The 20,205-nt window shown below is 39.8% G+C and overlaps 3 protein-coding genes across 5 annotated transcripts; 2 read left to right on the top strand and 1 right to left on the bottom strand.

The window, feature by feature from the left end:
- The first annotated feature begins 272 nt into the window (after nucleotides 1-272).
- Nucleotides 273-8,790, top strand: si:ch211-114c12.2 (uncharacterized protein LOC336578 homolog). Of its 2 annotated transcripts, none has more exons than XM_051402331.1 (10): nucleotides 273-364; nucleotides 2,283-2,344; nucleotides 2,556-3,245; nucleotides 3,569-4,198; nucleotides 6,979-7,094; nucleotides 7,255-7,363; nucleotides 7,460-7,562; nucleotides 7,771-7,842; nucleotides 7,935-8,084; nucleotides 8,248-8,790. In XM_051402331.1, exons 2-9 carry the CDS (start codon nucleotides 2,304-2,306, stop codon nucleotides 8,073-8,075), a joined length of 1,902 nt encoding a protein of 633 aa, XP_051258291.1. In that variant the 5' UTR covers nucleotides 273-364; nucleotides 2,283-2,303; the 3' UTR covers nucleotides 8,076-8,084; nucleotides 8,248-8,790. The 2 variants fall into 2 exon arrangements, with proteins under 2 accessions (XP_051258291.1, XP_051258292.1); XM_051402332.1 differs by having other exon boundaries at nucleotides 8,253-8,790.
- An 811-nt stretch (nucleotides 8,791-9,601) lies between these two features.
- si:dkey-71d15.2 (SH3 domain-containing kinase-binding protein 1) lies at nucleotides 9,602-12,130 on the top strand. Its single transcript, XM_051402339.1, has 4 exons — nucleotides 9,602-9,646; nucleotides 10,718-11,019; nucleotides 11,151-11,214; nucleotides 11,430-12,130. The coding sequence occupies exons 2-4, from the start codon at nucleotides 10,727-10,729 to the stop codon at nucleotides 11,466-11,468; spliced, it is 396 nt and encodes a 131-aa protein (XP_051258299.1). The 5' UTR covers nucleotides 9,602-9,646; nucleotides 10,718-10,726; the 3' UTR covers nucleotides 11,469-12,130.
- On the bottom strand, nucleotides 11,879-20,072 carry lipia (lipase, member Ia). 2 transcript variants are annotated; one of them, XM_051402334.1, is made up of 11 exons: nucleotides 19,358-20,072; nucleotides 18,809-18,895; nucleotides 17,294-17,664; nucleotides 17,098-17,206; nucleotides 15,515-15,616; nucleotides 15,322-15,411; nucleotides 14,995-15,162; nucleotides 14,533-14,622; nucleotides 13,503-13,611; nucleotides 13,203-13,376; nucleotides 11,879-13,103 (listed from the first exon to the last, which is right to left on the bottom strand). In XM_051402334.1, the coding sequence occupies exons 2-11, from the start codon at nucleotides 18,864-18,866 to the stop codon at nucleotides 13,019-13,021; spliced, it is 1,356 nt and encodes a 451-aa protein (XP_051258294.1). In that variant the 5' UTR covers nucleotides 18,867-18,895; nucleotides 19,358-20,072; the 3' UTR covers nucleotides 11,879-13,018. The 2 variants fall into 2 exon arrangements, with proteins under 2 accessions (XP_051258294.1, XP_051258295.1); XM_051402335.1 differs by lacking the exon at nucleotides 19,358-20,072 and adding an exon at nucleotides 18,976-19,031.
- Between the last annotated feature and the right edge of the window lie 133 nt (nucleotides 20,073-20,205).

Here is a 20,205-nt window from a genome sequence, read left to right on the forward strand (position 1 = left end):
TATAATGTTCACTTTCTTACACGTTGAAATGTGTTTCTAGAATTCAGTCTACCCTGATTACTAGAAATAGGATGTATAAAATATCATAATAACCTCTTGCACCTCCTCAGTTTCTAGAGAAAATGAACATTAGGGTTTTTTGTTTTAGACTATATGCATGAAATGAAAGAAAACACAACACATTCAGTCTACACCGACCCTGCAGCAGACTGCGGAGACGTGTAGTTCCCACTCCCCGCCAGCAGATGGTGCTTCAGGTTGGATGTCAAACAGTTGAAGGGCGAGGGCGGCGCGGCGACACCACAGAAGAAGAGCAGCTCGACTGTGTCGCACGTAGCAGTCGTCTAATCGACGGTTGGTCTCGGTAAGTAAGTTAGATTATAACATTGCACATATTTGTAGTTAAAGTTGAATTCTCGTAGTTTATGCTGTCATTTTGTCGGTGTATTTGTTGTGTTTGGTGAATGTCACTCGCGGAGAGCTGCGTCCTGCGGACCAGGCGAGCTAACTGGCCTTAGCAAACTTAGCAACACGGTAGGGTTGTTAGCGATAGCTCGACTTGCGTTTTCACGTTTGTGTTACTAAATTTATATTTAGATCCGAAACATTGATGTAACTTAACTACTTAAATAACGTCAGTGTGATACTCACCGAGCTCAGTGTAGGCTTTGGTCCCCCCCCCGCAGAAAGAATAAAATGACTGAGCCGTGTTATTTTCTCTCCCTGTCGCTAATACCAAAAATGGAAGCAGATCCTTCGTCGGGATTTAAGGGATTGAAACTGAACCGACTGTACCGTAGAAACCTGTCCCACCTAAACAACCGGCTCCCTTTTTATAATCGTATTCTCTTTGTACATGTGTACGTGTTTTTAAATGTTTTTAAATGTTTATTTGACGTTAGTTGTTTGTGTGGTGGGTGTTGGGTGAACTCTTGTGACTTCCACGCCGTCGGTCGGGCCAACCAACGTGTTACGTCGTAGTGAGTAATATCTGGTTTCTATGGTGATATAAAAATGAATTGCCCCATATCGAGGGCGGAGACACTCCCTGTTTGTGTGCGTGTTGCTATAACAATAGCAGGAGATTATTTTTTTATTTTTTTATTTAAAAAGGTTTATCAAACCACGCATGGAAGTCTACACACTTTATTTTAACAGCAATTTAGTTGATATTTAGTTTTCATTATTAATCTGTCAATCATTTTCTTGATTGATCAGTTAATTTGTTTGCGCCTTGAAATGTCAGAGAATCATCAGTTTCCCATGATAACATTTTCAAATGTCTTGTTTTGTCCACAACTCAAAGATTTTCGGTTTACTGTCCTAGAGGACTAAAGAAACCAGAACATATTCACGTTTATGTGGAGAAAATCAGAGAATTTGGACATTTGACGATCCATTGATCATCAAATTAACGTTGGTTGGTGATTTAACGGACAACTAATCAATGTGACTTATTGTTGCAGCTCTGTTAATTGCTATTAGAGTCAAACATGTGGCTTTTTAGATGTTTTGTTAAAACATTTGAAAGAAGGCTACTGGAATACAGTGTACTTTGTCATTTTTATCTATGACAGTACTGATTAGATTAAGAGTGACTGAGCTCTTATCTGTGGTGATGAATTGATTACATATTTCTGCGGGTTGGCTTCAGGAATGTTAAAAGAAATATGGACTTTGTATTTTGCCTTTTCAATTTGAATGCAGCTTTTACTGGTATTAATTTAAAATCTACACACTAAGGGAAGCCCAGCAGTCATGAGTTTGACTCCCACCTGTGGCCCTTTGTACATTATGTTGTTTAGTATTTACTAAACAATTGAATTTTGTTCAGTAAATTTAGTTTTTTTTTACAGCAGTTAAACATTACGCGTTTAAAATCAGTAGTACTTTTAAAATGGTAATTTAAATCTATTTTAGGTCACATGTACTTTGTGTAAATATTGACCAAGAAATTAGATTGCTGCTTAGTCTATTAATGTTTAAGCAACTTTTATCTAACTGACTACCCAGGAAGCATGTCTAAAATGTGAGATAAAGAGAACATGAAATGGAGGGTGAAACTGAAACTTACCTTTTACTTGGTTCTTGTTTTATTAGAGTTGCTTATAAAAGCACGAAACGAAAGCTCAACCAAACCAAACTGACTCTGCTTCAGACTTTAAAGTGCTTGTATCAACTATGGGGTCAGGGCAGGCCTAAGATTGTGTTTAGTTGTAGGAAGCAGTCACTATATCTGCTTAGGCTTGTCCAAACTCAACACGTTTCTTTTTTTTCCATAGATCTTACACTCGCTTACCAAGATGGTCCGACCACATTTTGGACCGCCACGCTTAAAGCCAAGGTAATGTCTTGTGATTATGTGCAGTTGGACCCAGATATTGTGTTATTTCTGTGATTGTTAAATCTCTTATTATGCGTAATAATAATGCAACAATGATCTAAGCTAGTTGCTGGCTGTCATTTTTTGCAAACTGATGGATTTAAAAAAAAAAATAGCATTATGCGTTGTAATCAATTCTTACACCAATTCTGTGTTTCTTGTGTCCTATCAGACCTTATGGAGATGGTCATGGCATTGGACCGAATGAAGGGAATTACAACCCCAACTCCAAAAGTCGAAGAGACGTCCAGGGCTACCAAGTAAAGGCCCCTTTTAACTGGAAAGACTCCAGAGGTAGAGGACGGCCCCCGGTTGTCAGAAGAGTGCCCCTGATGGGAGAACAAAGGGAACCACGATTCAATAACTGGAGGTCCCCAAATCAGGATTCCTTTCATTCATACCCTCCCAAAATGGAACCACACCATAGCCAGAGGAGGCCTTCTCCTTCTAGGCCAAACCGTTCCCCCCATGTCCAGCATCAGTCATCTTCTCGTAGTCCTGCACATGGATCCCCTAATCAGAGGGGCCCGCCTTTCCATGGCCACCCCTCAGGTCACAGGTCACCCTCCCCGAGACATTTTCGCAGCCACCCAGCTGACAGGAGGCAAGGCTTCACACCAGCCAACCAGGGGTCTTTCAGGGGCCCCAGAAGGCAGTCAGGTTTTTCGCATCAGGAGCAGCGGAATCGAGACCCCCGTGGGAATTACAGTCCCAGAGAAAGGCCCTTTGAGCACTCAGGTCATGGCATGAAGCGCTGGAACGAGCCTGGAGCATTCTCTCATCAACACAATGGAGAACACGGGCCCTCTGGGTCACAGAGGAGCCCCAGAGAGATGCATGGGAGAGGCCCAATGCCAGAGAGGTACAGGAGTGAAGCAACAACCCCAGCTGGGTAAAATTGTTAAAGAGGAGGCCTGAAGTTGGCCCAGTCCTCTACTCTGCCCCAGCTCATAGTTATTAGGGGGGATTAATGGGGGTCTGATGTAAATGTGGTTTCACCTGCCAGTGAGAGGAGTGTTGCATCTGTAATTGCTCTTTGAAAATTTACTTCTCCTACCTGTTTCATTCTGTCATGGCATTATGAAGGGGCTGCATTAAGATAAAAGTTAAAAGTTCCACCTCCCACTTAACATGGCAATGGATCTATCATTGTAATGATTTCTCTATTGTTTGATGGATATGCAGGTGGTCATCTGAGCAAGACTCCAGGCGGCAGCGTGGCCCGGTGGAGAGGCAGGGCAGCAGATCCCACAGTAGAGAGAGGGTTCAAGATGGCCCTCACCCGCCCCCTTTCAGATCCCCCACATGGAAAGGAGGTCCATCACCATCATCCTCCTACCACAGAAACCCTCAGGAGAGGCAACTGGCAGGACCCCGCAAGAGGAGGATATCAGACATCAGCATGCCCTCTTCAGACCCTGCACTGGAGCATGGCAATCCAAAACACCCCAGGAGAGAGAGACCCCAGCTGCTCAATATTCCCAGGCCATTTGGCGGTAAACCTTTGTCTCTTAGGGATAAAAGTTACCTGGTTAAGAACAGACAAATCAGAGCTGAGTCTCTCATGAGGCTTAGAATACCTCCATCTGTGAAACCCAGGCTTCACCTGGGCGACTCTGCCTCACAGGGAAATGTCAGCTCTGTTCTTGCTATCAGGAAGAGACGTTTCCAGTCAAATGCAGTTCCCCTGAAAAAGATGGAACCAAGGAGGCCAAAACCGCAACAGTCACCCTCAAGAGAAGATAGCAAGTCTGCAAGAGACTCTGATACTGGCAAAGAACAGGTGGAGTCTCGCCGGTCCTTGAACACACACAGGTACGGTATTATCCTTCTAGCACTGTTCGCAGGGGCTTGATGATGATTAGGAGGTCAAGAAAGAATGTCTCTATATGAAGGGGGTGCCAGCTGTGGAAAATGGAGATGTCGTGATGAGCTAAATGTGCAACACTGATTCAAATGATGAAAAGCTGCAAACGTTTTCAAATGCCTCCCTGTCTGCGTGCTGCCTATGTTTCAAAATATCTTCCTATCAAGTGGGCTGAAGAGAGTGCAAAGTTACGTGGCATATCAATAAAGCCAACCTGTTATAAGACCTGACAAAATATATTTAATGCCCTTGATGAGGAGTGTGGAAACATTAGTTGATCTGTGTGCAGTTGAAGGATTCTTCAGTTTGTGAGCATTGAGTGTCGTAAGCTTGAAAGAAGTGCTCTTCAGCATGTTGAAGACCCCTTCATCATCAATAGAGAACAAAAGAATTGAAGCTGAAGTAACATGTAGTATAAAAGTTTAACAGTGTATCTGTATGCAAAACGAAGACATGAAGAGGACGACACTTAACATGACCTAAACTGAAACTAAGTGCCCTGCTGCCCCTTTCAACATGTCAGCCGTACATGGACCTTGGGAAAGAGATGCATCAATGTCAAACATTGAATGGCGACCATTCACGGCACTAACAAAAACACCACACAGCAAACCAAGTGGCATATTTGATCATGGAATTTACAAAAAACAAAGCTAGTCTGCCATGACACTTAAATAAAACCATGTCAATATGGATGACGGAGGCTATTGCTGAATACCAGAGAAGACAAAACCAATGAAGAGGAATTTCTGTTGAAGGACATTACTAACCACCATCAGAACTAAATGATGAAGTGCACCTGCTTTTATTTAGATCAATTATTAATATTTCTGACTCCATTGTTTATGCACATGGAATTACCAATAATGTCTTTTATTAAGCTCCAAAGTGGTTAACGTTAGACTTTAAACACAAAAAGTTAAAATCCAAGACAAAGAATGAGTTTTGACCAGTAGAGCCCGGCAATCACCATGTGAAGGAATTTTAATCTTCACGCTTTCATGAGATGCATACCTACATGTACACATGCATTATAAAGCCGGAGAAATGCCCCATTTGTGTGTTACACCAAAGTCAAATTTGGAAGCGGATATCATTTTCATGCAGTGTGCAAAATTTATGCCAGAAGGATCATCAGAATCTGCACCACCTGAAGTGTGAAACCTTGAGGATGTTGGCGCTAAGTCTTATTCAGAATTGACGGAAGGAAGAGGAGCCACAATACTTCTACTCATATAGTGCATCTAGTACTGGAGTTTCCTTTTTTCCTGCAGTCAAGAAAACTTCAAGGACACATTCACTAACCCTGTCAACTATTTTGATGAAATGAGCCGAACCTGCGACTATAGAGCTACTTTATGACCACCTCCGTTTTAATCATATCAGCAATGCCTGCAGTGAAACAGACCTTGATGTGTAATTTTTATACGGCTGGAAAAAGATCAGAAGAAGTGCCAGAGAACCCAAAGGAAGATGCTACATCAAAGGAGACTCAAACTTAAAATAATGGATTTAAAATAGACCAGAACAAGGTGAAACGAGAGATTGCAAGTGCTCAGAATTCCAACTTGATACTATGTGGGGACCTAAGCGAGATCAGTTTGGTCTTTACAGTCTGAACCATGCCACCAGGTTATATTATCAGTGTGAATGCATTTGGGCTGCACCGACAGGTCAGCGTGTGCTGTGGTCAGTTGTCTGTCTAATCTGACGTGTGACCTAAATGTATAAATGTGTGTCATCAGCCTGAATCAGCATATTCAGTAGCCACTTTATAAGGCTAATGGAACCAAAGCCAAATAGTCTCTAACCCAAACCTGCACGTCAACCAGTGAAGACTTCAGATGGGATCACAAAAGATGTTCTTGGCTGTAACTTAAAACTACGACACGAAGAGGAAACGAGCTGCTCTTTATAAAAATCATGCCCAGCACACACAAGTCGATGAAGAATAGGAAATCTAAAGGAAAAGTCTCCCTTGTGGGTACTGCTAATCTTTTTAGTAAGTTACCTTGGACTTGTTTGTGGACAGACGAACACCGGATCATCTCTTAAAACCACTGCACAGCTCTGGAGAAGAAGCTGTCAAGCTGACATGATCACCAGCCTGGACGTGTTCAGCGATTTGCTTCAGAACGGCAGATGTCTCCAGCACTCACATCTCCCGCTGCTTTATGATGTACATCTGGTGAAACCATTGGGATGGTGAAAATGAAAGAGTGACCAGGAATGACCTGATGACAAAACCTTCTGAAGTTCAGTCTGACTGTGAAAACAAGGCATTGTCCTCCTGTGGTTCTGAGAGAGGGATGATAGAAGATTTGATGTGACCTAGACCGATATCTAAAAGTTGTCTCCAAGATTTGCCACTCTAACAATCACCGAGTAAATGAAGAGAGCTCAGATTGATTCAGGGTACAAAAATAGGAGTAAAGAAGCATGGACATTCCATGGTTTTTTGTAAGTACCTATATGTGATGTGTGCCTTTATGATCATGTGTCTGCCTGCAAAACAGTGCTGTTCATTACTGGTTTAAATTGCATTACTCCTAAGAGTTGACAGGGTGATTTTTATATCTTTCCTTTTAAACACTGTGATAACTTGTATGACTTGATGTTAATGTATCCAGGCCACATTTAAGATGTTCATACACTGACATAAGCCTCATATGATGCTGGGATAGGAGAGCCGATGTCATTAACACGGTCTCCACTAATATCTCCCCAGATCTTCTCCCATAGAGAAACGTGACCTTGTTGTTTTGTCCCATTGGCCGCCTGGGCCGAGCACCTCCTCCAAGGGCGGCTCACCTCCGAAAACTCGCAGCCCAAAACCAAAGAGTGGTAAGTCTATTCTTTTAGTGATCTCATGTACTGTAAGGCCAATATCTATTGTACACATGTTTTGTTTGGACATTTCATATCACTTTACCTGCCTTTTATTTTATTGTTTTATACATTTCTAAACTTCCAGGCTTTCATACGTCTTCTCTAAATTTTGTAGAACATGATTCAGACGGAGATACCACACCGAACAGCCGACTCTCAAAGACGAATGATTCCAGATCATCACCTGAAGACAGAAAACGGGCATATATGGATAAGAAGTTCAGGTACACATCATAGAATTATTTTGTACTGTCTGGAACAAGGTTCTGTTCATTTAGAAGTGCAGATTGTAGATTGTTCTGTTTCTGATTGTTTTGCAGGCCTTTTAATATGATGCAGGACAACCACAGACCTGGGAGGCCCTTCAGGAGACCTGGACCCGGACCCGGATGCGGACCGGGGCCCGGACCTGGACCCATGCAGGTGAGTGAAACATGTTTATGCGTATGAAGACTGTGCAGAGCTTGTGGATCTGTATATGTGGTAATTACAGCAGTTAATGAACAGTGGTAAAGAATGTGTGTTGGCCTCAAACATTGTAGCCGTATAATTACAGTTGAACTCTTTATTGTGAAGAACAACTTGAGTCAGCTGGCTGTATGTACTCAGCCTTCACTGTTGTGTTTTACAGAGACCAAGGTTTATTGGTGGTCCAAGAAAGATGGGTCCTGAACTCTCTGGAAATGTTAGAAGACCACTCATGGTACGCATAACCTCTTCCTATCCCATCTCTTGGTTCCCCTGGGAAATATTAATCGCTCATTACTAATATTTGAATTTCTTGTGTTTTTTAAGGAGAGCTTGGTGCCACGTCCCTTCCCAAATCAGAGGCCAGTGTTCAGAAAAAGTTACAGTATCACGTCCAAATACCGCACCATGAGAGTGATGCGTCAGCGTCCACCGTACAACCGAGGACCCAATCAGCAGCGCTGGTGATACGTTTCGGTAAGTTCCATGAGTCATTTTTTCTTCAAATGGTTCAATGTTTAGGTATATTTGGTCTTCAGTATGTGCTTGTTCTGAATTTGTCATGTAGTCAGATTTCTTTTACTTACCAAGATCTTTAAGAAATGTTGTATTCAGTGGAGTTTTTGTTTCTTGATCCCAGCACAGGTCCCACATTCTGCAGACAACAAACTGGACATAGTAGAAAAATCACTACTGGGTAGACTGCACCAAACCCTTCTCTGACTACAATCCCAACCTGCCTGTGTATTATGGAAGTGTTGTTGATTACCTTTGTTCTCTTGTACATGTGTTTATACACATCTTTGAAGTACTGCTGTACTTTTGTTTTAGAATATTTGTAACATATGCCATTGCTATATACTGACCTGCTTTTTTTTTTCTGTGTATAATTATTTGGGATTTGCTGCTCCTGGTGTTAGCAGTCTTCATTTTACAGGAATAGTTTTAGCTTTTTTTTGTTGACCAGCATCAATTGTTTTTGTAAAGTCTAAAATATGTTTACTTTAATATGACAGCTTTTTATTTGTAAAGACTTATCACATGAGATATTTGATTAATCATGGGTGTTTTTGATTAGAAAACGCTGCTTGTCGAAAGACACTTAGCTACTACTTGTAAAACTTGTATAATCACATGTTAAGTTTGTTGTTTGAGACTTGAAATAAAAACAAATTTAACAAGCTCTTTTGCCTTTTGTCCAAATCTACAATCAAAGCAAAGGACACTTCATTAATAATGCTGTTTTTAAGAATCAAACCTATGATGCAGGGTTTCATAGGGCTTTATCTTGCCTGCTAACCAGTGTCTGTGTCCCCAAATTTTGTCTTAATACAGTTACTGAGTCTTTCTTGATTTACTGTATTAATTACTGTTACATAGTTAAATGAGAGGTGAAGTCAGGTTGTTGCATTAGTGTTGTACTCCTGTAATCCATTAAGTTGGGGGACTCGAGACAGATTTTGAAAATTAATGGTCTTTATTAAAGCAGCAGTCTCCAAAAACACTGGGTCCTACATTTCCCATAATGCAATTTAGTAGCATATTTAATTAAACCCACCCAGTTTCCTAAATACCAATTTCTTCAAAGCCCTCACCCCCATTGTTTTGAAACCCCCCAGAGCCACAGAAGACATTATACAGCTGACTTCACAGACTCCTCATGACTAATAAAAATCAATGGAGTAAAAGAAAAGAGTGCTTGAGGTGAAATGAAAATCTTTCTTCTGCCCAGTTTAAACATCAGTTCTTGTATAACTGCACTCCAGTTTGTCCCTTTAAATGCAGCTCTCGCCCTTCAGCCTGTGACGCCCTTCCCTCTGCCCCGGTGATATTTGTGAGCATGGTGGAGCTCCAATCGGTCCTGTGCTAAACTTAGACCCTGACAGTACCACTCCTCATCACAACATACTCTGCAGACCACACTGGGTTACAATGGATGGTGTCGTGTTACCGCAGATGCTGCTGTATCTCACCAGTGCCGCCGGCCAAACAAGGTGAGTGTGAACTCCAGATCCTCGACAGTTACTGGCAATTATCTGGTAATTGGTTTACTGTGTTTACTAATGACTTCATAATCTGTCTCTGTCATCCTGTCTGTGCATTGGTTCCAGCATGTGTTGCACATTTGTTCACTGCTGTGGCATGAGAGACACAGCTGCCTCTACTGTAGCACTTGAGTTTAGCTTCCCCCACTTTGACAAAGAACTATCTCAGCTTAATGTACAAACTGAAGTTGCTGTTATATTACGACAAACAGAGGTAATAGTTGATGTGATGTGGTGTGAGACTGCACTGAGCTGACTGGTTTCTGTTAATTTCTGCTCCACTGACTTGCTCCAATCTGTCATTTGTAGATGTAGACTTAAAGACTGCAGGTTTTTCTGTCTTTCACTCTCTACACTTGTATCCCTCTCTGTCGTGATGGGCAGCTATAGCTCAGCCCTCGTTCCTGGTAAGCCTCGCCAACTATTGTTGTTACATCTGCTGCAACATCATTTGAAATACTACCATGGTTGAATGCTGCATGTTCAAAAGGCTGAATGTTAATGCAGGCTTTGGAATCAGAAATATGTAGGGTTATTACTGTGAAAATGTCCCACAATCTCTACAGTGATGGGGTTGAAGTGGTTCTGGGTTTTAACATTTATTCTGTTTCTCTTAAAGAGACTGAAGAGTTTGATTCAATTGTGTCAATCGCGGAGAAGCTGAATGAGCAGGTAGCTCATGTTGCAGATGAGAGGTTACAGTCAGAGCTTCAGAATCTGGGAAGTATACACGTTTAATAATTGTTATCAAGAATAAAAAATAGCACTCACTGTTTGAACAAGAGTGTGTGTGGTCTGGTCTGCTTGTGTCCCATTTGTCCTTGGGATAAATTTAACTTTCCTAAGCTGTCTCATACACACACAGCCACGCACAGCAGTGAAAGATATCTCCTTTAACGCCTTACTTTAAAGGTTAAAAGGTTCTTGCCCTGTAATAAATATGAGCTATATTTTCTGAATTGTATTCACGTATAAGGCCATATTTAAGATTTTCTCTGGGGACACCAAAAAACGTATTGAATGTATTTTACTTATCAGATGTCTCAAACTAGACTTAACTTACAGGTAACACTCATGATGGAGGAGGAAAGAAAAGAAAACCACAAGGAAGAGCTGGATTCTTCAACACTTCAAGAAAACTCTCAGGAAGCAAGTCAAGCGCCCAAAAGTCTGCCCACGCAGTCCTTCTCCTCTCTGTTACCGAAGGCCCTCTCTGCCGTGCTACAGCCGGCGCTAAAGCAAGGTCCAAACTCCGATCCCGGGCCAAGCAGAGAATCAGTGAAACGCGCTCCACCGAACCTGGAACAACTGCAGACAGAGCTGAGAGACCTGAGGGACCAGTTTGATCAGATGAAGAGTCAGCACAAGTATGGGCTTTGTTAATGTAATCTCTGTTTATATATTGTGTTCCTGGCTGACATTCTCACACTCTGCCTCTGTTGTAGTTTCAGTCAGGAGTTATTTTGCCGCACTGATCTGACAATGTATTGTGTTCCAGCAAAGAAATTAAACTGCTGATGAATGAGCTCGATGAGGAGAAAAGGATTCGCCTGACTTTACAGGTGCGGCATGAAGAAAAATAAAAAAATGAAATGTAGCTGCTAGAACATACCAAAGAATGTTATTTTGTTCTTTTGTTCTTACAAAAAAATAGTACAATACATACAATAATAATTATTATTATTTTTAAACTGGGCAGAATTCCTTTAAGGTGGGAATATTAGACTCAATATCTTACAACTGCACTACATAATTAGATTTTTTTGTTTTGTTTAAGATGGAGATTCAACGTATGAAGAAGCACATGTCTAAATGAGAGGACTTCATCATCTTCAAAGACGACATATCCTGATTTGACAAGTTGTAAAGGTCCTGTTGTACACTTACCAGATAAATGATATTTTTCTAAGTTTTAAAGAAAAACATCACTGCTTCTTTTTGATGAAAAGTTATTCTATTTACTTTGTTGTTGGACTGCCGACTGCGTCTGAGTTTACTGAGTCATTGCTGACGCTGTAAAGGTGAAGCACAGTGGGAGCAGACATGTAAAGACACTGTTATACATCCAGTTTTGTTTTATTTATTTCTGTAGATGGACTCTGACATCTTTAGCATCCTTTGGTGGTGGAAATGTTTTATACAGTGTGTTGAGATTTCCATGAAGAGGAAAAATTGTTTTCTGTTTCCTGTGGGAACCCAGATTTATAAAGAATGTTAGAGAGTTCATTGTTGTTTCATTGGATTTTAATAATTGCTCCATTATCCAGTGGATCCATCTGACATATATACACACACATATATATAATAATGTGCTGTAGAGGCTCAAACATAAAGCTCCTATCATATTGTATATACATATGGTTTAGAAATGTAGGTTTGCCTTTTGATGACAAAAACCTGTCAGACTAAGCTGTGAGTGAATTCATCAGTTGCTGATGTATAGAAGCTTTGTGAACTCATTAAAGATGTCATCCATTATTGACTTGAAATTTTATTCATAATAAGGATGAATTCAAATACACAAATAAATATAGTTATTAGTAATGTTATATACATATATATATATAAAAAAATCCATGTTTAATTGAGAAAGTGTCAAGAGAGTGCAGTACTTTATATGGAAAGAAAACCAGGGATCAAAACCCTGATTATCCAAAATAATAATTTTGTGCTGGAATATATTTATATCATTAATGTTTCTCTCTCAGTCTTACTAAATCGAGACTAACAGAGTAGACAAGGAAAAAATGTCCACTATTCTTTTAAAACCAGCCTCAGTTTTGTTGTTGCAGTCAGTTCGTTACTGAGATAACTTGTCCTCATAAATCATTTGAGATTAATTCAAATGCATGAAATAATATGCATCTCCCTACCAGTGAAATGCATTTAGATTCCCTTTACAGGCAAAAGTTTTCATAAAAAACACACATATATTTTCTCTTAAAGATCCAGTGTGTAACATTTAGGAGGATCTATTTGTAGAAATGGAATATAATATTCATAGCTATGTTCTGCATATGTGTATAATCACCTAAAAATACGAATAGTAGTTTTTTTTTACCTTAGAATGAGACTCCTACACCCTTAGAAGGGGAGGGTGAGGCGAGTTGGTTGCAATCTGCAGTTATACCGCTAGATGCCAATAAATCCTACACACTGGTCCTATAAACACACACACATAATAATATATCACATTAGATTTTCAGATCACAAATGATCTCATCGTTGCCAGGCTTATATCTTTGATACGCTATTGTCCTCATTGTTTTCCTGTTCACTCCTGGAACTGGACTGAAGAGTCAGCGGAATCTTTTCCAGCACGAGCAGTGTTTTTTTTTTTTTCTCGACATGGGGTCAGGTTTAGTCTCAGAAGTTGGATTCCTCACAGAGAAGGGGCCTGAAGGTGACCTCTTTGTTCTCCTCAAGAAGGATATCATATCGACAGAGAGGCCTGTGAAGGACAAAGTCAAATATTACTATAAATCTAGAGCTGATAGATCAAATTTTGGAAAAATATCGCACATTTTAAAAATCAGTGTTCGTTGCATACCTCTTCGTGCCTTCCAGATGTGTAAGACGGAGTCGTAGAACACGGAGTTTATATTTGGGCTTGAACACATTCCCGGTGGAGAATTTGAGAGACACTTTTTCCACTGACTCTAAGTCTTTATCAAACTGGGCCAATAACTTCGTCTCTGTGTACTTCTTGAACTCTACAGCTTTACTGATGTGAAACAACAACAACAACAACAAAAGCACGTTACTGAGAGAAAGCAGCAACAGACGAACAAAGATAAATCATGGTAGAATATTTGCTACAGAACTTATGATGAATAAAGTGGAGACTTACTGGTTGATGGTTGCCACTGCTTCTTTACCCTTACTATGAAGTTTAACAGTAATGTATCCCCAGCGCACATCCCTGTTCCATATCATCACATTCATCCTGTAGTTTGTCACTGAGAAAGGACATTAAAAATGTTTATTCAAAAGTAATACGTCCACCTTTTTTAAATTATTTAATGTCCCTCTTAGAACTGAACTCTAACTCAAATTATCCTTAACATTCAAATACTGTCACATGAAGTTGGAATTAATTTTGAATTTTGGTCTCATTTTACGCTCTTCATTCACATGTAACTGCAGCTGGTCATTTTCACAGTCATCCATCCTTTTCTTCATACAGTTCAAGAAGGTGCAGCTTTCCAAATAGAAGACAAATCTTGACAAACACTCCACAGTTCATCTAAATCTGGCAGGATGATGATAAATTCACTATAGCTCGATGCTCAGAATACAGAAGCACCTTGTTTAGACTGTATTTTTGTTTGTTTTTTAAATTCAATTTAAATTTAAAGTCTATCGTCACTTTATTTTTCTCTGATGGCAAGGTGCAGCTGAATTTCCAGTGTGGGGGAAAGATGGATGTAAAAATGAAGACTGTAGTACATGATGGAGTAAACCTAAAAAAGCAAAAAAAAAAACCTCTTCCTTTAAAATCTTAAAGGAGGGGTTCAAAGTCTGTCTATGTTTCTTTATATTCCTTCACTGCACCTCAGCATGGACACACAGTCCAGAGAGACACAGAGAGGAAATGTCACACCAAAAGGACTAGTAATTTTGAAGATGGTGTTTTTAGTGAATAATGTATTTAAATACAATTATTTATCTTAGTTTGCCTTGTGTATCTTTTTAAATTTCTTTTATAAATCCCCTGACCTGACCCTTTCTTAGAGAAGTCTTAAACATTTGCAACTTTAGCCAGTTCTAGGTCCCGTTTAACATTACTAACATATATGTCTATATGCCACATTGAAGTTGAAGTTTTTATGTTGTTATATTAAGATTGTGATTATTATTGTGATAATTCTGTTACTTACTGCAGAATGGAGAGACTGCATTTGTGGTGAAGTATGTTTTTGTTTGGCCAAGCTTCAGCAGGACGTCTCTCCAGTCTGTGACGTCATAACCTGGATTTGAGTGAAACAGCTGCGTCAGATCTACAACAACGACCACCACACTGAGTCCTTCCATTAACTGTATTGTCATTCTTTATTTAAAGGACCAGTGTGGAGGATTTAGTGGCATCTTTTAAAAAACTTGCGAAATGTCTGTCTATTCTGGGCTACAGCAGAAAAAAATGGCGGTTCAACATGGCTGTAGATAAAAAACGGCTCTATGTTCAGGTGATTGTATACTAATGAAAACATACCTGTGAGTATTGTATTCAGTTTCTGCCAATAGATTCTCCTACATGTTACACACTGGACCTTTAAATACTGACTAACTGACCATCAGCTTGAGACTGAAACAATTACTAAGAGATAAAGTAAAGTACCAACCAAAGACAGGACATCCAGCTGCACCAAACCGGTCACAGTTCAAGCAATTCCCATTCAGAAACTCTTGGTAGGAGGAGCAGGGGAAGGCCTTGCTGACACACGTCTGATTCACAGAGTCAAGGAAGAGCAACACTGATCTCTGGTGGTCGCATTTAAAATAGGCTCCTCCTGTGAAGGGGTAAGAAATAAAGGAGAGTGTAACCATACAGTATTGTTCCATTTTTGATAATACAAATCACCACATGAGATTATAAAATCAGTCTTTTCTTTCCGACAAAGATTAACAGGCACTGTGGTCTTTTTTCCCCATCATGTTAAAGACCTTACCGGAAAGGATGGTCTTTGGGCAGCCAGGCTGGTCAGTTCCACCATTAGCATAGAAATCTATGTGACCTAAAGGTTCCCTGAAGCCCAGGGCTGTGAACACAGTTGACACAGTTACACGTAGAAATCTTAACCAAATTAAAACAATTATAAATGACTCCATGAGTATATAATATTGTATTTTAGTTTAACTGACCATCTATGTCTGTGTGCAGAACATCCACAAACTGGGCGTCTGAGGGGTCCAGTCGATCCTCTGGAGGAGTGCCAGTGAACTGAGGCCCAGCAGGGTCCAGAGCTAGAGACATCACAGCAGTTCAGCAGTTGCAGCACATCAACATTAGCTGAAAAAGGCTCGGGTATTATAAAGACATCACTAAGCTTACTGCTTGACCTTTCTATGCCTTTTGTGTATCCAAATGATACTGTATCCCGATTACAGTCAAACATCTGACAAACCAGTGTTACTGTTTTCCAAACATCTTTTTTATTATTTTTAGTATTGTGATACCATTATGTCTGGTTTCATGTGACTGTTTCACAAGCAAGCTCTAGATCTGCTTTTGCTTTCTCCGTGTTTTTATATTTGCCACTCCTTTACAGCAGTGCTGACCTGGATATCTGTGGTTCTGTTCGTCACTGACACTGCAGGCACTGTGGAGAGGACTTTCTGCCTTCATCTTACAATCTCTCTGCAAGGATTTCAGGTGGAATCATCGAAACTGTGCAGATTTTCTTATAGTGATACCTGACTGTGATATGTTACAACTCCACAACTCAGCCGTAACCAAAATCCTTCATCTACTCTATCACCATCTGCCAAACCCTTTATCAGCAAGCACTTATCTGCGTTAGTAGTTACTTGTAATGTGCATGATTTAGGAATTACAGGTCGCTCGAGTGTCACAATTATCAAGAAATGTCCTTGAGTGCTAAGCTAAGTGCCCAAAACTATGATGTTTATTTCCTGATGCAGAAGTGGCCAAAGGTTGTGTAACTCAATAAACTGCGGGGGCAATATGTGCTCTTACTGATGTAGGTGTCAACATACAACTATAAGAATAAACAACATGCAATTCTACACAGATATCCATACTGTATGTTTACTGCTTTCTGTAAAGGTTAAAGGACCACCATGTAGGATTTAGTGGCATCTAACTGTGAGGTTTCAGATTGCAACCAACTGAATACCGCTTGCCTTCAAAGCATGACAAACTACAGTAGCTGCAAAACTTGCAAAATCCACAAAAAGCCCTGTCTAGAGCCTGTGTTTGGTTTGTCCATTCTGGGCTACTGTAGAAACATGGTGGTTCAACATAGTGGACTCCCTCTGTAGATAGAAATGGCTCATTCTAAGTAACGAAAATACAACGATTCTTATTTTCAGGTGATTGTACACTAATGAAAACATAAATTTGAATATTATTATTATTATTATTTTTTTAATTTTCTATTTATGCCAATAGATCCTTCTAAATATTAAAAACTGGACCTTTAAATTGACAAAAACAAGTTTAAATTATCTTTATTTCATTATTATGCTGTTTGGCAATGAACTATGACAATTTCCACACCCAGACAAACAATGGCTCTCCTCTAGCTGAAGGAATTTGAATTTTAGTTCTAAAAGAATAATTTCACATTTTATGAATCTAGACAGCAATATTCAGAATTATTTTATAAACTGGGACTTTTAGTCCAGATGTCAGACTTCTTCTACAAACATTAAGACATGAACATGATCTGAATTTGAATGTGCCAGCACATGCACAGTCTTACCTGTAATTCTTCCAAGTGACCCATTCAGTTTGGCACCTACAAAGCCTGATACATGAGCCCCGAGACTGACTCCGACCATGTGGATGGAGCTCAGTGAGGCACCATGTTCCTGAAAAGATCAGCCATTAGTCAGTAAAGACATTTGTGTCTAGACACAGCAGAGTTGGTCACAGAGAGCATCAGATACATCTCATACCTGCATCTTTAGAATAAAAGCAGTGAGGTTGTCAGCTGCCTTTTGTGTGTTCTCCACTGCCTTAAAATAATTCACATTAGCAGCTCCGTAGTTCCAGTCCACTACAATGAGATTCACATCTTTCCTGGCCAGCAGCAGCTCCGTGATTTTTTGCAACCAGTTTGGTGGAGATCCTGTGGGCCGATAGCCATGAATGACGAAGGTTGTTGGTCTGGAGAAGTTAAACTGGGGATGGGTGGACATGTTGGTGTGGGATATGAGTGTACCACAGGAGACAGTATCCCTGGTGTACAGCAACAGCCTAGTTTTGAGGCTGGTTCCAATTATTGCGTGACTGAGATTTAGATCTGTAAATTCATCACATCCCTGGGCTGTGAGGAAGGCAGAATTTGGGGGTAGGGGAGGATGACAAAAAAAGAATACATGAGACATGACCATTTTGATCTGAACAAGCATTGTTGAAGAGAGATTGCAAAACCTTAAGATATTTTTCATCCAAAGTTACTGCCATCATCAGTGACATTATGCCCATATATGACTCAGTGTGGGTGTATTTGATGCAATACTAATACTGAAACTGTTTTCAAACCCAGCTTCGCCCACCAGAGAGACACATCCTAAACAAGTTTGACTGGGAAAGCAGATCATGTAGTCACTGAGTGACACATTTTAATACACTTGGGCTACATTCACACTGAAAGTCTTAGTGCTCAACTTTTTTGTTTGGCTGTTAACATTATTTGTTAGATTTCAGTGTCAAGTCCCAGCCCTGAAGTGACCTGCACGATGACAACGGATTATATCTGATGTGGCTGTTCATGCTTATGAAAATAACAGCTTCACATATGAGCTAAAAAATCTAATTTGGGTCACTAGTCATTGGGCCTTAGCAGAGCCATTCATGACTGCAAGCGCAAGAATAATGCTTAAAAACAGTCTAACAACCCAACCAAGAAGGACTATGTTGCTTCATTTGGTAGCAACAATCTGATAATTCAGCAAGAAAATGATTATATATAAATCTTTTGTCAATGTCACCTACCAAACAACATGGTAATTGAGCCAAAACAACCAATAATCATTAAGACATTCAAAAAACAAACATTTCTACTATCAGTCTGCTAAGAAAATTATTTACATCATAATGATTTTTATCTGAACTAAAGTTCTGCGATCGAAAATGTATAGCTTTATATTTAGGAAAAACAATCAGCAGTTCTTCTCAGTAACTGTTACACAATAGATGTAAATTATGTGACCGTAGCATGACTGCATATATATCAGCTGAGAGCCTTGTGTAGGTTTACATAGTGGCATTGGTTTTTGAAAACCACGATGAAGGCTATTTGTGTAAACATCTTGCTTTTCCCAAGAAATGTCAGTTCCTCAAATATTGCTTGAATATCCTTTTTCCAGTGTACAGTTGCTACAAACTTTATGACTTACTGGCCCTTACTGTGTGTGTGCGTGTTTGCATACATACATTTTCATATCATTTTCATTTTAGGCTTTTACCTTTGCGTATTTGAACAGTTAACAGCAGGAGCAGTGTCAGATATTGCCACAGGAACATGTTTGTTTACACCAGCTCGAGCCAATAATCTGTAGACAGAGTTATTACAGTCAGACTAAAAAATATAAACACATCAATCATTATTTGTCTCATAGCAAATCGCACGTACACAAACACAACAGTACAGCAACAGAAGGAGAACACTGTCCCAACCCTTCAGATGTTTCTCTGACAAGGAGAGCGAAGAAAAGAGGTCAGTTACTTATCTACTTACCTTCCAATGTAATGAAATGCTCATCTAAATAATTAACTTTGTTGGTGCCATTTAGGTAACTTACAGACAATCTGTGTCTGGCTCCACCCACTGTTATTAATCTCAACCAATGACACTTTTTGTAAGTGAAACTGAAATATGCAGAAACAGGTCTTTAAGATTTTACAGTTAGACGTCAAATGTCTGCTAGTTGTTCAATGTCTTACTTATGTTTAACCTCACAAATCTGACAACATTGAGAGAATATAACATGTCTTCATTAATATCAGAGTCTTACCTTTGCTGTCGGATATTATTTCCTGGTCCGGTCTGTCAAAGGTCCAGTATACTACAGGTTATCCTGCGTTTGTAACTCCACATATTTGGGCAGTGTTCAGGAAGTGAGAGGAGGAACAGCAAAGCAATACTCCCGCCCTGCATGCTCTCACAAGGATAACCACACCCCTTGCCCCAGGTCATTGTGATCACAGGTGAAACATTCCTGTGAAGTTACTCCTGGTCTCTGAACCGGTTGTGCGGCTGTTTGTTGTGTTTCTATTGAACTTAAATCTGCAAAAACAACTCTCTTAACACAAACTGTCTCTGTTTTATTGAGTCCATTCTTATGTATGTGCAAGAAGAAGGAGTGAAAGTGAAACATAGTATGGGTATTTCCAGAAGGTTTACAGAAATTAATACTACAACCCAAAATTAGAAATTAGTCAGGCTCTACTTCCCTGGATTTAGGAAAAACTCCACTGACATTTGTGAGAAGTTGCACAACAGTCTTTAAAGTCAGCATTTCCCTACATTACACTGCAAACTGATCTGCATACAGTATGATGTTTATAGCCTGTTTGGAGAACATTTCAGAGATTTGGGAGAAGTTGTAGCAGTCTTTCCACCTCCCATTATTTCTATTTATGTTGAGTTTTTAGGTACTTTAAGAGAGGTCTCTGTATGAGCTTTTAATTCCCTACCTCTCCTGCACAAGCTTTTTTTTACTTTAAATTCATGTATATCTGAGTATATGAAGGTGGCGTCTGTGTATCTTCTGTGTATTTTTGTATACACGTTATATGTTTTATAGTAATTGTATTTTTTATGTGCAAATAGATACATATAAATATGAATTGAATTGAATTG

This window comes from Dicentrarchus labrax, unplaced genomic scaffold (genome assembly GCF_905237075.1).
Source record: "Dicentrarchus labrax unplaced genomic scaffold, dlabrax2021, whole genome shotgun sequence".
NCBI lineage: Eukaryota > Metazoa > Chordata > Actinopteri > Moronidae > Dicentrarchus > Dicentrarchus labrax.

Bases quoted from the DNA above. Each gene is read 5' to 3' on its own strand.
- si:dkey-71d15.2 (XM_051402339.1), top strand. From the start codon at position 10,727: ATGATGGAGGAGGAAAGAAAAGAAAACCACAAGGAAGAGCTGGATTCT. The intron at 11,020-11,150 runs GTATGGGCTTTG...ATTGTGTTCCAG, and splicing joins CAGATGAAGAGTCAGCACAA to CAAAGAAATTAAACTGCTGA. The intron at 11,215-11,429 runs GTGCGGCATGAA...GTTTTGTTTAAG, and splicing joins GGATTCGCCTGACTTTACAG to ATGGAGATTCAACGTATGAA.
- lipia (XM_051402334.1), bottom strand. From the start codon at position 18,866: ATGTTCCTGTGGCAATATCTGACACTGCTCCTGCTGTTAACTGTTCAA. The intron at 17,207-17,293 runs GTATGAGATGTA...TGATCTTTTCAG, and splicing joins CTTTTATTCTAAAGATGCAG to GAACATGGTGCCTCACTGAG. The intron at 15,163-15,321 runs GTAAGGTCTTTA...ACCCCTTCACAG, and splicing joins CCCAAAGACCATCCTTTCCG to GAGGAGCCTATTTTAAATGC.
- si:ch211-114c12.2 (XM_051402331.1), top strand. From the start codon at position 2,304: ATGGTCCGACCACATTTTGGACCGCCACGCTTAAAGCCAAG. The intron at 2,345-2,555 runs GTAATGTCTTGT...GTGTCCTATCAG, and splicing joins CCGCCACGCTTAAAGCCAAG to ACCTTATGGAGATGGTCATG. The intron at 7,095-7,254 runs GTAAGTCTATTC...TAAATTTTGTAG, and splicing joins CAGCCCAAAACCAAAGAGTG to AACATGATTCAGACGGAGAT.